At 48.1% G+C, this 17,689-nt stretch overlaps 1 protein-coding gene and 1 non-coding gene across 7 annotated transcripts in view; one reads left to right on the top strand and one right to left on the bottom strand.

Moving 5' to 3' along the window:
* LOC119178190 (ATP-binding cassette sub-family C member 4) overlaps positions 1–17,689 on the bottom strand; it is a 2,441,444-nt gene that overhangs the window by 1,607,263 nt on the left and 816,492 nt on the right. For all 6 annotated transcript variants that reach the window (XM_075869787.1, XM_075871012.1, XM_075871549.1 and 3 more), the window contains one exon: positions 10,912–11,161. In XM_075869787.1, coding sequence (XP_075725902.1) covers positions 10,912–11,161 — 250 coding nt within the window. The remainder of the gene's footprint in view (positions 1–10,911; positions 11,162–17,689) is intronic.
* Positions 9,272–9,344, top strand: TRNAS-GCU (transfer RNA serine (anticodon GCU)). Its single transcript has one exon. It is a non-coding gene; the product is annotated as a tRNA-Ser (tRNA).

Below are 17,689 nucleotides of genomic sequence, written 5' to 3'. Positions count from 1 at the left end.
AAAATTTCCTGATTAACGTTGTCGTATGCCCCAGTGATGTCTAGAAAAGCCACGTACAAGGGCCTATTCTCTATTTTAGATATTTCTATACACTGAGTGAGAACAAACAGGTTATCGTCTAACCGCCTGTCGACTCGAAATCCATTTTGAAGTTCTCCCAAAATATCGTTATGTTCGGCCCATGTTTCTATTTTCATTTTTACTGCTTGCATCGCCAACCTGTATAGTACCGATGTAATGGTTAGTGGTCTATACGAGCGAATCTTGTCCTTTTCTCCCTTGCCTTTATAGATTAAGTTCATTCTACTTTGTCGCCAACTGTCCGGTATTTGTCCGTCCTTTAAGCTTTTTTCTACTGCTTTTAACAATGCTTCTTTAGTGTTATGTCCTAGTTCGTTAATGAGGCTAACGGGAATCCCATCTAAACCCGCGGCAGTGCGCTTTGGAATTTTTCCTTCGGCCTTTTTCCAGTTGAAATTATCTAGTACTAGCTCTTCCTCTGTTGCTTTCTCCGCCACACTTTTACTCACCGGGGAGATCCCCTGGACGCTCTTTTGAAACGAATCGGCTGTTACCTTTTGGATGTAACCTAGCGCTTCGTACCCTTCCAATTGATTTCCTCCTTCATCTAGAATATGTTGTTGCGTTGTGACAGACTTCCTACCTAGCGCCTTTATGTGGCTCCAAAAAATCCTAGGCGCGGCCTCCTTTTTTTCGTGTATCTCTGTCATCCAGCGTTCACTTTCACTTTTAATTTTTGCCTCTACCAATTTCTGTACAAGGGATTTTTTCTCCAAATATATTTCCCATATTTTTTTGACTTCGTCCTGCGGCCGCTTCTCCTTTTTTTGCCTTTCTATGCTCCCGTGATGCTTCGCGTCGCTTCTCGATCGCCTCCCGGATTTCCTTGTTCCACCAACTTTTTGGCTTCCTTTTTCCTTTCCAGCAAACGGTTTTCTTCTCTTTCCCTATCTCCTTCGTCATTAGATGTAACAGCTCCCTATACTCCCAGTCCTTGCCTGGTATTTCGCCTACTTCTTCCTCGACTCTTGCGGCTATATTTATTATTTGTTTGTCATTTAAATACGAGCTGCCAGACTTTGATTCCATGCTCATATTTTTAGTTTCGTATCCCATTTGTAATGTTATTCGTTTATGATCACTACCCAAGCTGTTAATGCCTTCCTCGTCTATCCTCATTTCTGTCAGTTTGTGGTAAATTCCTTCAGTCATGAGACAATAATCAATACTTGATTGCTTGTTTCCGACTTCCCATGTGATCTGGCCGTCACATTTAGGCCCCGTGTTAACTATCTCCAGACTATGTTGCTCGCAAAGATCTAGTAATAACTTCCCATTGGTGTCTGAATATCCGTCAAGGTCATGTATGTGGGCATTCATGTCCCCTAGAAGGATGATTTCGGCCCCATTACCAAATTCCTTAATATCCGCACTCATGCAATCCACTATCTCCTGATTCTTTTCTCTGCAGTTATTCCCCGTCCACAAGTAGGCTACCCCTAGCCACGTTTCCTTTCCACCTACTGTGCCCAGAACCCAGAGGTGCTCTGAACACGTCTGTTTCACTCTAACCCATTTGGCTCCGCGGTGAATTAGCATTCCTACACCCCCACCTTTCCTTTCCGATATGGTCCTGTTACACCCTTCCCAAACATAATTTTTAATATGTGGTGGCTCTTCCAAGTCTCTAAGGTGTGTTTCTGTAACCGCATACACGCCTATCTGTTCTTTGTTTAACTGCTCCTCAATCTCTAACCATTTTGCCTTCTTTCTGCCACCCTGCATGTTTATGTAACTAATTGCAACACGCGCCTTTTTCCTTTTTCTTTTACCTTTTTTCTGGTTTTTCGCAATTCTACCTGTCAAAGCGTCCTCCTGGTTGTTTTCCCTGTTACGAGCTACCCCGGACTCCGAAGGGCCCGTGAGCCCCCCAAAAAAGCTACTGCGCGTCCTGCCAGTCGCCAGCCCACCTCGTGTCCAAGCCTCTTATCGAAATGAATCTTGTCTCTTTGGAATCCACCCCACCTGTGCACTTCCCTGTTTAAATCCACTACCTCGAAACCCTTCTCTCGACTAATTCGCCATATCTCTTTGTTTGCGTCGACTACCGCTCTTTGCAGGTTGACGTTGCGTACTGGTACTTCCGGTACTGTGCATACTACAATTTGCACCTGGGGGGACACGGTGCGCATGTCATCCACCCCTTTCGCCAAGGTCGTCGCTAGTCCTGACGATTCTTTTTTCAGGACGTCATTTAACCCTCCCGCAATTACAACGAGGTTACGATTGTTAGCTTTAGCTGCGAGTTGTTCACCCGCTTGACTCATTACTGTCCCCAGCGTTTGTCCTGGGAACGTCCCTATCGCAACTCTCTTGTCGCCTTTCACCCTTTCTTTGATTGCCGCTGCGCATCGGACTAAATTTGAGTCACCGGCGATGATGACCTGTTCAGACATTCCTTCTGAAACCTGCACCTGGCTGCCGACTAGGTGACTAGCGTGAGTCACGGCTGCTGGTTTGCTCCCTGCCTCCCTCAAAACTACTTCCCGGTAGCTGGGCCCTGTGGCCAATGTATCTGCCTTTGTCATGCCTGTTTCCCTCATCTCTCCCGCACGGGGGGTCGTCGCCATAATGCTTCCGCCGTCACCTGCGTCTTCGTTCCCCTTCACGACCTTCGATAGGCCTTTCTCGGCTGCCCGGAGCCTTTCCTCCATGGCTGACGTTTTCTCTCGCTCCTTCGCCAATGCATTCTCCAGCTCTGCGATTTTCTCCATGAGCCCACTCTGGACCGCCATCATATTTTTCATTTTATCCTCGAACTCGCACTGTCTACACTTGGCGTCATCTTCTGCTTTCTCTTCCGCACTAATTTCCACCTTCCTCCCTATCCCGCACTCTGAACACTTTACGGTCTTTTTAACCATGGCTAGCTCAGTTTACCGATGCCCACGTGTTAGAAAACTGTACTAAAATACACTGGTCTAAGCCAAAAAGAACCACAATAATAAATAAATACGCTACACTTCACAGCACCTGCGCATTCACGTGGTCGGTCTACGCGCAGGCCTCAGCCACGTGGTGGCTGGAGAAAAAAAAGACACAGTACAGAATACTAAAAAAAAAACGTACACCGTACTAGACCTAATCAAGCTTTACGCTAGCGCCTTACGTTCTCATAACGCTACATACAGAGGCAAGCTGGAAACATGCAAAAACACTTATCTGTAGCTGTCATTCCGGAGCTCTCCAAAAACACGTCCGACCTCGACGAAGGCGCCTCTACATACAGGAGACGGTACCGCCATCTAGTGAATACTGCAAGAACTAAACTAGAGGTGGCTACACACAGGGGACGGTACCGCCATCTAGTGAACACTGCAAGAACTAAACTAGAGGTGGCTACATACAGGCTACAGGGGACGCACAGCCCACGCCCTAAGGAGCTTCGCCCCTAATAAATGAATCAGAAAACAGGAACAGGTCGTATCGTTTCTTACTTCCCGGGCCCAGCACGAATCCCTGTATGTGGGAAGGGATTGAGACACGTAGCCAAGAGGGAACCAGGTAGAAAAAGGGTTGAGTGTTCTTCCCTCTCTTTGGCAATCGGTGAACGTAAGCGGGGGACGTCTCAAGTGGTGGCAGCGGTGGTATTACTCCTGGGGCATCGGTGCGAGATTTCACCCTCGTACTAAGGAAGGAGAGGTGGCAAAATGAAAGAGCAGGCTACCAAGATGACCGACAGAGACGGCCCACTACAAATGAGCGCGTTAATTTTAGCGGGCATGGTTCCGTTAATGTTAGCGGGCACGGGTCTGGATATTGGGGTTTTCTTGAAAATTTTGGAGCAGGTTGGTCGCTTGGGTAGATGGCGGGATAATGAGCTGGTCTGCACAGCATGATGCAAGATGGTAGGCGCTGCGCACGATTTTGCGTGGTGGGATGATGACGTCGCTGCGGCTGCAACTATTTATGAGTTCAAATATTCAGCCCTCAAGAGGTTCGATACGGAGCCACTTATCTTTAAAATGGAAAAGTTGTTAAACGCGAGGCTGAGGGCAGATGAGGAGGTGTGGTCATTTGCAAGTCGCTGGCGCATCCTCGGGACCGCCACCCTGGCGAGCTCCGATAGTCAGGATCCGGTGAAAGCCACACTGTGCCGCGAAATTCTAGCCGAACAATTGCTCTCGCAATTTTTATTAGGCCTGAGGGATCCGGCCCGCATATTTGTTCTCAGTCGGGACCCGTAAACGTTTGACGAGGTCATTGCCATAGTGATCAAGGAGGAACAGAATGAGAAAGTGTCGTGGAGCCATACGTTACCCGTTCGATACGCAGAAGAGAACACGGATATCCATGATATGCATAGCCGCCTTGACCGCCTCGAAAAAATTGTGGAGAGCTTGGTAGTACACAAAAAAGGTGAGACGAAATTGGCAGGAATTCCCGAGGCGATTCCCTTATCCCGGCGGGTGCTATACGTGTGGCAGGTTTGGTCACTTTTGGCGAGAATGCCACCGATACCGGCGACGAAAATAGAGCTTGACGGGTGACAGCCGCATTCACAAAGGCAAGGAGAGGGCGGCAAAATTAGAATCTGGAAACCTAGACGCAACTCCGCCTCATGACGTTGACGCGCAGAGGTCCATCGCAGTCGTAAATATTCGCCAGGAAACAAGCTCCGTAAAAATGAATCGCGGTTCACCTTGTGAAGGTTAATATAAGTTCCGTGATCAAGGAGGATGTTCCGCCATTGAGCGAGTGTGTGTTTGGGGGGACGCTGGCACGCCGGTGCCACTGGGTGAAACAAATGCTGTCGATGTTGAGGTTGCTAGAGCGGATACAGACGGTTTAGCTGCGGTTTCTACCTCGAAGGTCCCACGAGACGATGAGGCATTATTAGTAGAAGTGGCAGATAAGGAGTTGGATGAGAGTGGGTTTTCTGAGGATGCAGTTGTCGGAGTCTTGGTGGACACAGTGGTAGACCGAACGTTACACAGTGTGGATGAGATTGAGGAATGCCTGGATTGAAGCGGTGTGGTTTTCGTGGGGCCAAAAGGGAACCGCAGCACACTTGATGTACACCGCACCCAACCCGGGCAAGCGCAGCGGTGGTCGAATAGGATAGCTTCACATATGCCCCACTCCGCGACTGAGTTGAGTAGGTGGAAGTTCGGACCATCCAACGAGGGCCCGGGACTCGGAGTCGGGGAAGAGGTCTGCATACAGATAGACGCTGAGCGCTCGGGGATCGGCTAGGGTCATAAGAGTCCGCAATGTTGTATGCCATTTTATGTTCTATGATTTCTGCTCGGTAATTGTGCTTGTTACTTTCGTAGAGACCTTGTATCGAAGTTTAAGTTCTTTTATTTTATCTTGTTTGACTTGTACACTTGTTTTATTTTGTTGATTGTGTTTTGAAATGAGGCAGGTAGTTCGCTAGGTTATTGTGGTTTTGTGTTGTTTTCGGCATCTGATGTTGATCACTGAGTGAGGGGTACAGCCTGGGATCGATTAACAGCTAATGAGTGGGGAAGAACATATAGTCAGTGAATGTGAGGTTACCGAGATCTCACCACTCGTCGCAAAAGAAGGTGAAAAAGGGACTATTTTAAGAAACGAGAAAGTTTAGAAAGTTTGAATTGAAGTGAGTTCATGGCGTCTCCCCGCACGGAAGTGCCGCACCTCGTTAGGAGGCAGCGAGCGTCGTGATCGGTATTTATGTACAACGCCCAATGTCACAGTTGCATAGGACAGCATATACGCTACTTTCTCAGCTCATCCGAACACGCAATTCACATTGAAGGTACCTTTCCCTCACCGACCGGTGCAGCAGAGGCCGTGCAGGAGATGGTATGCGAGGGTAATTCAGTGTTGCTGCCTATATGACCTATGTTCTACCGCCATCTCGCTTTTCGTTTGGTTTGAAATGTTCGATAAAGTCTTAAAATTTTGTGCATGTGTGGAATGAAAGCGTATTAAAATGTGTGTATCCTCTGTTCAGTTGTGCTGAGAGTGGACAGTACAGGCGAAGTGTGTGATGTGCTCGCATGGTAGTGAACCTTGCGCACACAAGACTGAACGCTGCGTGCCAAACCATCCGACAAGCAGCTGTGACCAGTGTGCGTTTTGTCCACGCGTCATCCACGAGTTTCTGCGGTGATTCTCAAGGTTTCAAGCGCGTTGTACGCGGTAGAAACACGAAATCAAACCGCTTCGTGGTGGGTGATGATTCAGCTACAATCACAGGTTGGTTCCTCAAAGCGACGCGCTGCCGCCATGGCTGAATCACAAGTGTGCTGTGTTCGCATACTGTATGCCTGAAACTGCCGCAATGTCTCAATTTCGCTGCGCAACCCGAAGGCGCTATGCGCCCGCCTTTCTCGTGTTTGAATTTCCCCGCTGGAAAAATCTTTCTGCAAGGTGAAGGGGTTGTGACGTCCCCGCAAACACGGACTGAACCCCGGTCCTTTCAAAATGTTTACGCTCGTTTCTTAAATCCACGCATAAAAGAAAGGGAAAGAAAACCTTCGGTGTAACGAATGGGCATTCCGGAGTGGAGTACCTAGAAGAATTATTTCTACAGTTCTTGCCCCCCCCCCCCCCGCGCTAACTCGAGTACCGGGCGGCGCCTTGTCGTCTACAGACAGTTTGACAGTGTAAGGTGGAGGTAATCCGCGCGCACCCTTGAGATTTGTGGCATGGGGGAGCAGCAGAGCACCTTTTGTTGGTTCGGAGAATGCGACCCTGCCGCAGCACCTGAGCTGGGTCCGACCTGACTTTTTATCTGCCTCCGTGGCTCCAGGGCTCATTACTGCGTTCTGCGCGGATGACCACCCACGGCGTTGAATGGCGAAGAAGCGGCGACTACCGAGAATTTCGCGGGAGACACCGAGCTGTATGGAGACGTCGAGACTCGTTCAGGACATCGGCTCATCAAGTACCAGAAACCGGGGAAATTGGTTCCGCCAAAAACGTTTCGGCACAACACTGCAAACTCCGGACGTTGGCCATTACAGGCGGCGCACTTTGTCGGAAGCATCGGGACTATTGTTCGCCCGTAATTAAAGTGTCTTAAGACAGCTCGCCCATCTCTCTCTCTCGGGCTTGAGTTTGTACACGGTTACTTGCGCGGCTTTGTTTGGAAAAGGGTTTTCTACTGGGGTGGGCCGCGGGAGCGGCCGTCGAAGATGATACACTCCGACTTACAAGAAAATATGCCGCGTTGATAGTGGCGATTGGTTTGGTGCCCCGATAGGGCGGAGTCGGGTCCTACAAAAAGGGACTACGAGACAATACGAGGAGAGTCAGAGAAATGATACGATGAGCTCGAGATGGTAGAGACGGAATAACGGTGTGAAGAGATAGCAATTTGAGCCGATGAGATGAAGACTGAGGCAGAGGTGATATGACGAGGAATGAAAGTTAGAGATGGGAAACGAGGAAGCGAGTGACTGCAGGACGTTATGAAAGAAGATTAAGATGGACATCGCTGAGAGAGACAACGAGGACGACGAAGACGATGAAGACTGACAACGCGGACCATTCGTGAGACGAACTTTATGCACCCTATTTAGACGGGCTTTGCAGCCAGAGAAGGGGCGCGTTGAGAAATGGCGTGGTTTTATTCATTTAAAATTTCATCATTTGTGTGGTGGTGTGTTCTTTTTATATACATACCCTTATATTGTTCCAGTTACTTTCTTTATGTGCCTGCCCTGTGTCGAACGTCGCGAGTGTCTAAATCATGTGGTTAAATATTGTGCAGTGGTTGATGTACGCGGGCATACGATGTTTGCAGTTAGTAATAAAATAAATGAAGCAGTAAACAGGAACAAGTCGTAGTGTCTCTTTCTTCTCGGACCCAGCACGAATCCCTGTATGTGGGAAGGGATTGAGACACGTAGCCAAGAGGGAACCGGGTAGAAAAAGGGTTGAGTGTTCTTCCCTCTCTTCGGCAATCGGTGGCGTAGCGGGGGACGTCTCAATGGAGTGGAAACACTCTTTCGGCTCGTTTATCTGTGATAAAACTTACACGAAGCCCAACCCGCCTCCCGTGTGTTTGCGTTTCAAAGGAATGTTTACTCGAGGAAAGGCTGCACTGATTTTCGCTTCAAACCGTTCCTCCAGCACTTGCGTCGACGCCAGTTTCAGCCGTGTCAATGGCGTGCGTCCCGCTGCTGCTTCCAATCCCATCAGGGTTGTCTTTGGGGAGATGGTTCATACTTTTGTTTAGCATTCTTGAATCTCTCCAGATGACGCCAGCTTTATACCGCGTATTTCTGGGATGTAGCGTTTTCACAGCTCCGCTTATATACTTACGTAATGTAAGTAGGTGGAGTTATTGATTGCTTGTTTTGCAGCGCTAGTGTGTACACTATGGAGGCACATCTCGGAGCTTATTGCTACGTAAATGCGTGAACAAAGTAGCTACATGGCGTGAGTCTTCGAGAAATAGAGACAGCGAGTCTAGCATGCGGTTTCCGAGTGAAAACTTCGCAGTATTTCTCTCTTTTAAAGTGAACGCTGTCTGACTGGCCGAGCGATATGTACATGTTCCAGTTCCGTTTTTTAGGGGTGAAGCTCTTTAGGGTAGAGCAATGTCCCCTGTCCGTCGACGTGACATGCTTGGCACATACCCGCTCTAAAGTGGGTATGTGCCACAGAGGATGCCATATATGCCAGATGGCGGTACTGGGAGTGTTCACTAGATGGACACACAGACGGACGCACGGACAAACGGATGGACAGACTATCAGACGGACAGATGGACGGGCGTACGCACGGATTCACGGATAGATGCACGGGCAGACGGACGGACACACGAATTGTCGCCCGGACGGACGGAAGCAATAAAGAACAGACGAACCGGTTATAGGCCGCTCCGCCCCACTCTTCATCATTCACTCCGTGGATATGCTATGATTTCTTTAGGTTTTAACTATGACAGGCTTTTCTGATTTATTTGATTGTCTCGCTTAAGGTTAACAAGCACGAAAAAAAACCACGGTCACGGAGAGGAAACAGACGGGGACGCGCTGAATTCCAATTGCACTCTTAATGACAAGAAATATGTGAGTGAACAGTTAAAAAAAAGAAACACTGAAAAAAAGTCATCACTCGGCTATTCATAAAAGCTTCCGTGTCAATGAAATTTCTGTTAGAAGTCGACGTGTTTGTGCCGTCTGTTGCCTTTCCACCGCGGTGGTTGTATGCACATATCTTTGGATATTAAACTCAGCCAGACCGCCCCGCCGCGGTGGTCTAGTGGCTAAGGTACTCGGCTGCTGACCCACAGGGCCCGGGTTCAAATCCCGGCTGCGGCGGCTGCATTTCCGATGGAGGCGGAAATGTTGTAGGCCCGTTTGCTCAGATTTGGGTGCACGTTAAAGAACCCCAGGTGGTCTAAATTTCCGGAGCCCTCCACTACGGCGTCTCTCATAATCATATAGTGGTTTTGGGACGTTAAACCCCACATATCAATCAATCAATCAAACTCAGCCAGACCATTTTTTTGTGCAATTACCTGTACCGCATACTTTTCATTAGTCGAAAATCGTTGCACTCTCTTCAGTGGGTAGGGCCATACTCGGCATGCTGGGACACCACCCCGTGGTCGTCGGTCCTGATGCTGTGAAGCTGCCCAACGAAGATAAGGTACAAGATTTTCATCCAGTGGATGCCTCCACTGAATGAAACCAAAAACCCAGCATCCAACCATCAACCCAGCACGAAGAAAATTAAGGAGTAAAGCTCTGCTTCCGAGTGCCCGCTTGGACAAGGAATGAGCCCGCTTCATGGATGACGCGTCATACGCACAAAATGAAGCGTTCTCGTCAGTGGTTGTTGAATGTTACTCTGAAGCAATTCAAATGCGCTACGATCCACACTTCTAGCTCCAGCGCTGCAAAGCAGGTTGACATTGCTCTTTCATTGACGAACGGTGTACATGACACAATTTATTCAGATTCCAAGGCGGCAATCAAGCCATTTTACATGGCTATAGCGGTTCCCCAGGTCCTACAGATCTTCAAGAAAGCCAGAAACCACAGAAATTCCTCATTTGTCTGGTTTTCTGCACACATTGGAACTACTGAGGGTGCTTCGATCAATTCTAACCAGGAGGTGCATTCGGCTGCACAAGGTTGGACTGACCATATACCAGGTAACGCGTCATCTCTTGGCAATCCGAGCCTCTCTCCACGTACAACGAGATATCCAAGCACCATTATCTCTCAAGAAGAGATACATGTGCTTGGATATGCCGTTGTATGGCATATCTAAGGAATATTATCTCTTCTCAGGGGCACCATTATCTCTCAAGAAGTTATAATGGTGCCTCTGCCACACTTCTTACTGTGCAGGACCCAAGCTGTTACCCTCAGAATGCTCCACACAAGAACCTACCCGAGCCCTGTGGCACTGCGCACAATATGCCCTCAACGGTTCCCAAGCCCGAATTGCCCTTGTGCGGCGTTTATGTGGACTTCGAGCTGCCTTTCCCAGCCCCCTTTCTAACCGGAAGAAATGATCAAGCTGAGTAAGGCCCAGGACCTCACCTCTCAAATCCTGGCCATCCAACGGGCCCGCGCGTGGGTGGTCAGGTTTAACCTGACCGTCCCCGAGTAGGCCTAGCCAGGTGACATTGAGTTAACTCGCGTCTAATGTGGACCTAATAAAGTTAACACACTCACTCGCTAGGATTAATCGCTTCGTGAAGCTAGTGTCAGCCATCTGGTTTTGACGGCGGAGGAACGTTTCTCTGAGCCAAAAGGGAAAAACATTATCTTATTTTGGGATCTTCCTTAATAGAACGATGGTCACTCGATATTTTAAAGCACGCTTCACGGCGTTCATATCATTTCTAAAGGCAGCTTGCCGCGAGAAAATCACCTGCAACCTCTTGACCGAGATGAGTGTCTCGGCTCCCTGTCCAACTCCAAAAGGAAAGTAGAGGGTCATGGCGAGCCGCAGGCTGTTGAACAACGACATGCTGACGAACACGCACTCCGAGGTGAGGGTGTTTCCAAGAAGCGCGAACGTGACGAAGCAGAGGAACAGCACCAGCTTGGATGACATGAAGAACAGGCCCATGTTGACGGCACGAAGCACTGACGTACGCTGGATCATGCGTACTTCGCGTCTGAAAAAAAAAACGCACGGTATACTAGATTTGCGAACGAGTTCGCGAAATACTAGACTACGAAAAACCTAAGTCTTTACCGCATTCTAGGCGCCGGGAAATGACTGCAGTGACGTATTACCACGTCGTTATGACGGTTAAAAACACAGCTAAGATATTTTATAGTCATCCGGCCAACTTGGAGAGATGCCAGTTGGCGTAGAACGGAACAGTCGGGGAAACACAATGGCGCCGGATTTTTCAAAGCATTGGGGTCTAGGGACAGTGAACGCAAAATAGACATTAAACTGTTAGAAATAACCAGGAGGAGGCTAACTGATTAGTGGCTACAATCGAGGCGCGCGTGAAATTAAATCCTTAAACACACACTGATAGTACCTAACTTTATGGCTAGGTGGCACGAGTCACTGCCCAATCTACAGGGCACAGCCGGATACATCCGTTCATCCATCCGAGAGTTTTGGGGCTCCCGCGTCAGCAAATAATTCTTGTTGTTTTCAATGCGAAGCATTTCTTAGCGAACTTCGGCGAATTTGAGCATATCTATCTATCTATCTATCTATCTATCTATCTATCTATCTATCTATCTATCTATCTATCTATCTATCTATCTATCTATCTATCTATCTATCTATCTGGCTGTCTGTCTGTCTGTCTTTCTGTCTGTCTGTCTGTCTATCTATCTATCTATCTATTTAGTCGCCTAGGACATCTAGCTCTCCTGGCTGTTTCGGCAATGGTATGAATACCAAACTTGGTATGGCATAACATGACTGTATGAAAAACATATTTGACCATTCATGACATGACAATCATGACATATGTGTCATGGATGTCATTATTTACATTTCATGGTCCTGCAGCTATTGCGGTGGTTTCGTTCACATGGCATGTTGCAAAACTGGTATCGTAAGGCATGATTGCATGGCGAACTTAAGTGACAGACCCTAACGTGAAAATCATGACATGCGTGTCATGCAACAACATGACTACATTCCACGCTGATGATGTGCTCGCGGCCGTTTCGCTAGCGTCATATATACCAAAATTGGTAATACCGTACGTGAATGGATGACGAAGGTATGTGACTGGTGCAAACATGATAATCATGAGACGCATGTTACGTAACAACACGGTTACATGCCAGCTCATGACGCGCTCGTGGCCGTTTCGCTAGCTTCACATGTAACAAACTTGGTATTACGCGACGCGAATGGTTGACATAGGTAAATGACACATTCAAACATGATAATGACGACACGCGTGCCGTGTAACAACCTGACTACATGCCAGCCTCATGATGCGCTTACGGCCGTTTCGCTAGCTACACAAATACCAAACTTGGTATCACTTGACGTGAATAGACGACGAAGGTAAATGACACACAAACGTGATAATCATGATGTGCGTGTCATGTAAAACTGCACTACATGCTACACACTTCGCACGCCATAACGTTTGACCCGGCAGTTTGTCTGGGCAGACGCCATTGTGCGTAGGCTGGTCTGCTAGAATGGTTTCAACCCCATCGGCGCCAGGTCTGCAAGAAGCTGTCCTGTAGATGCTCCGGGAAGCAGTAGGGTCTCAACGAAAGCTTCACGAGACAAGCCCTTTGTTGAACGGGCTCGAACGGTGTGGGACGGCGCCACTGTGGCTGGTCTCATTAAGTCAACCTCTCGCTCGTACTCGGCTTTTGTCATCTACGCGAGGCCATTGCAACGCACCAACAGCCCGGAAGCGTGGGAACGCGTCGCAGAAGCAGTCCTCAGAAATCAAGTGTTTGGGCTGCCATGTTCGAGAGGGTTCTGGTAGCCGGTAGCTTAAAGCAGCCATGGACCGCTTGTGACATTCGGCTCCGCGGCCATTTCCCCGGAGGAGCGCTACTTTCCCTCTCCGGACTCTACCCCTTCGCCCTGCGGTGCCTTCAAGGCTTGGGCCGGGTGCGTCATAATGTGGTGCACTTGTGCTACCGTTGGACCTTTTCGCCCTTGCGAGTGGTGCAATGGCTGCACGCTTTCTGGTGTGAGTGGACCACATAGACTTCGTCACCTGATTAGTGGCAAGAGTGGTGACCGCCTCCTTCAGACCTCTATGCAAGGAGACGGCGGACTATAAAAGCCGCAGACATTTTGTAACTAAAAGCGGAATGGTGAACTGAATCTCTGTTGTACATAATGCGGGATCTCTTGAATCCCTGTGCAGTTCCCATCTTTCAGCTATTATGTAAATAAACCTTCATTCTTTCTCTCTTACGAAAGCATCTCCTCACTGGCGAAAATCAGCGATGCGGACGACGGCGGGAGGCCAGCTACCCTAAAGAGAACCCGCCGTGCCATGCCATCATCAAAATGTCATACCCTTGACAACTGGTCGGCCGTGGTGAGATGGACCTCGCGACATGGTGCTGTGTTGTGATGTGTACTTGGTCTTTGCTTTGACTTCCCAGGCTTCCTTTTGTGAGTGTGAGTTGATTAGAAGCTGGATTTTGTTAGCTGAGAGTTAAGGAGATCACTTATTTAGTCAAAGTTAGTCAAAGGGATCCCTTGATTTTCTGTGAGACGCAGAGCCAACGTAAACCAGCAATTATGGAGGTGACGTCACTACTAAAAGAGGAACTTTTCTGTACTTTTGAGAACCTAGGTATTAAGGTCGAGGAGGGTACAGGCTGAAAACTGATTGCGAGGCAGATTTTGCAAAAAGCCAGTGAGGAGGAAACCGGATTCCCGTGAAATGTTTTGAAAAGGTTCTTGGAACAAGAACAAGAAGTAGAGAAAAGAAAAGAAGGGAACAAGAGGAAGAGATTGAACTACTAGAACAGAAAGTGGAGGCAATAAGGCGGAAGATTCAGCCATCCGGAAGTGTATCGCATGAGGAGTGCGATGAACAGATGTGTGAGGTGCAGTTCAGAGTAGCAGAGAAGGCTAGCACGTGTGAAGGCAGCACCAGGTTCGAAGAAGAACCGAATGCGAGAGCTGCGAAAGATACTGCTCTAATTAGAGAGGCCACTTAAGGTCAGAGCGAATGCGACGAGGTGCTTTGCCAGTTAAATGCTAGCGAAGCAGCTAGGGGAGCTGTAAAAAAGCTGGTGTAGTAGACATCAACTGTGGTTGTCGCGACGGTGGATCTTGCAAATAAGAATGAAGTAGGCAAGAACAACGGATAAAGCTCAGAAGCAGTGGTTGTACAGAGCGACGGTAACAGTGCAGTTACAGATGGCTCCCAGCAATGCGAGCGAGATTGTTCAGAGGGAAACAGCTGCATTGTTTGCGAAGTGTCTTGAGCTGCCGCCAGTCTAGAGTGCGAGAGAGATGACTTTGTCAAAAATCACTTAGACTGTTCGGGTGATACAGCTGACGAAAGCTGTGAGAGGGTTCACCATTGTTAGATGCAATCAGAAGGCTCAGAAACAAGCGCGAGAAGCGGTGCAGACGCAGAAGATGTCGGAAAGCCACGAGAAAAAAAAGATGGTAATACGTTGGTAAAAAAAGGCGCAAAATATTTGAGTTTAGCTAGCGAGACTGTGAGATCAGTATCGACTTCGAAGTTGCTTTCATGCGTCCGAGCCGCCGGACGAAAAGTAAAAATAAAGCAAGAATGCAATCGCATGGAAAGAGCAAGTCTTCCGGTTCTCCCCACAGCAAGTCTTATGGGTTGCCTTTGAACGGTAATACCGCCGATGACTCAACCCGCGACCAATTTCAAAGCAATGAGGGAAAGGTCGGTCACAAACGTCGCCGAAAGAGGAAGAAGCGAACACGCGCGACGAAACGAAGAGATGAAAAAAGTTGCACACTGCCAGGCGAAAAAAAGAATGGTAGCTCATAGGACAGTTCTCTGAAGAGGGCTTTGTCGCGTGAAGTAAGGCGCCAGCGGCAAAAAGGTAGGAGGCCACAGAGCGCTTCCCCGCCACGGCATGCACGCCAAATATTTAAAGCTTTGTGGGGACAGGAGTGTCGAATGGGTCCTAAAAGAATGGCCACAGTTACTTTGCTCCGTGCGGGTGCAAGAAAGAGAACATTGCTCTATCCCACGCGTTGCTCGGGTCTCCTCCGCCGAGCTGACAGAAACAGGCAGAAATCACGAATTATGCGTGACAGCGCCGTTAAAACTTCTAGGCGCGTAAAACTTCAGACAACTAACATAAGAGACAAGGACGAGCGCAGACTTTCAACTGATTTTATTACTACTACGACACACATATATATATTAGAAAGAAGATAAGCAACACACAAAATCAAAAGGCGAAAAGAGAGATTGCAAAAACATCACACAAAATCAAAAGGCGAAAAGAGAGATTGCAAAAACATCACGTGCTCACCCTGGGCCCCCACGTGCCGAATTTAAAAACGCCAATTCTTTCCCAGATAATGCTATCGATGGTTTGCTGATACAGCTACCTCGAGCAATTGCTGCAGCTTCAATTACAAGTCTTGTGCCTTCATTAGGGTGGGACGCGAGAACCCTTGTCTGTTCGAACAAAGGCTGGCATCCACATTCGGAACAATGAGCGGCCAAAAAACCGTCCCGTCCTGCATTTCTTACTTTCTGGCAATGTTCTTGAAGTCTTACATTGAGGCACCTGCCCGACTGACCGACGTACTCAAGTCCACAAGACAAAGGTACGCCATAAACAATCCCTGTTGCACACTCAACAAACTTCTTTCGGTGCTTAATTTTGCAGCTACTCGTAGTGGTTCCTACGGGGCTTGTTTGGACAGATAATTTTGACAATTTATTCGGTGCGGAAAAAACCACTGACACGCCCGCTCTCTGGCCTATTTTCTTGAGTTTATGCGAGATACCATGTAGATACGGTATCACCGCCACCCTCTTGGGAGTTGCTTCTTGTAAAACGTCCCCATCGTTACCGGCCCTTGATTGTCTGCGCAGCTTCTCACACACAGAAACTAGCAACGAACCGGGATAGCCCGCTGCCTCTAGACGGAGAATCTGCCTGTCGAAACTTCGCTGGACTGAGTGGAAGCAAGATTTTGTTAAAGCGTTATATAAACATGCCTTTACAATTCCACGCTTCACCAGTTTGCTGTGAGAAGACGCGTACGGTAAAAGGGGTTTTTTCCTCCGTGGCTTTTACCGTACGCGTCTTCTCACAGCAAACTGGTGAAGCGTGGAATTGTAAAGGCATGTTTATATAACGCTTTAACAAAATCTTGCTTCCACTCAGTCCAGCGAAGTTTCGACAGGCAGATTCTCCGTCTAGAGGCAGCGGGCTATCCCGGTTCGTTGCTAGTTTCTGTGTGTGAGAAGCTGCGCAGACAATCAAGGGCCGGTAACGATGGGGACGTTTTACAAGAAGCAACTCCCAAGAGGGTGGCGGTGATACCGTATCTACATGGTATCTCGCATAAACTCAAGAAAATAGGCCAGAGAGCGGGCGTGTCAGTGGTTTTTTCCGCACCGAATAAATTGTCAAAATTATCTGTCCAAACAAGCCCCGTAGGAACCACTACGAGTAGCTGCAAAATTAAGCACCGAAAGAAGTTTGTTGAGTGTGCAACAGGGATTGTTTATGGCGTACCTTTGTCTTGTGGACTTGAGTACGTCGGTCAGTCGGGCAGGTGCCTCAATGTAAGACTTCAAGAACATTGCCAGAAAGTAAGAAATGCAGGACGGGACGGTTTTTTGGCCGCTCATTGTTCCGAATGTGGATGCCAGCCTTTGTTCGAACAGACAAGGGTTCTCGCGTCCCACCCTAATGAAGGCACAAGACTTGTAATTGAAGCTGCAGCAATTGCTCGAGGTAGCTGTATCAGCAAACCATCGATAGCATTATCTGGGAAAGAATTGGCGTTTTTAAATTCGGCACGTGGGGGCCCAGGGTGAGCACGTGATGTTTTTGCAATCTCTCTTTTCGCCTTTTGATTTTGTGTGATGTTTTTGCAATCTCTCTTTTCGCCTTTTGATTTTGTGTGTTGCTTATCTTCTTTCTAATATATATATGTGTGTCGTAGTAGTAATAAAATCAGTTGAAAGTCTGCGCTCGTCCTTGTCTCTTATGTTAGTTGTCTGAAGTTTTACGCGCCTAGAAGTTTTATATGGATTACCAACTAGCCCAATCCCACACTTTACTTAAGCGCCGTTAAGCTGGTAGCACATACGCATCGTTGCCTCGGGCGTTCCCGAAATCCGCCAAGACCACGACCACCGCGTGTACGACTAAAGATGGGGGGACATCTGTAGGCTGCAGAACACGGGACACAAGAATTTTCGTAGAAGTATGTTTGTTTGTTTCAATTTCCTTTTAAAGTAATGTTCTTCGTCATCTCCTCGGCTAATTTGCTTGAATACATTTTTTCACTTCCGTATAATTAAGCAGTGTGTGAGTTTTTAGTTAAGCTGTTAACCAAGCTGTTATGCGTTATGTGGAAGGATTGATCCGCATCAGTTAGCCAACTTCGTGCTATGAGTTTATCTTTGATTTAAGAGCACGTTAGTCGTGAATGCAGGTCTGTACGCCCCGCTAATTTTGTAAGAGTGGTAGCGTGTGTCGAGTGGAGCCGAAGTTTG

The sequence above is a fragment of the Rhipicephalus microplus genome, chromosome 1, assembly GCF_043290135.1.
Source record: "Rhipicephalus microplus isolate Deutch F79 chromosome 1, USDA_Rmic, whole genome shotgun sequence".
NCBI classification, from domain to species: Eukaryota; Metazoa; Arthropoda; class Arachnida; order Ixodida; family Ixodidae; genus Rhipicephalus; species Rhipicephalus microplus.
This window is presented reverse-complemented; position numbering and strand designations above follow the sequence as displayed.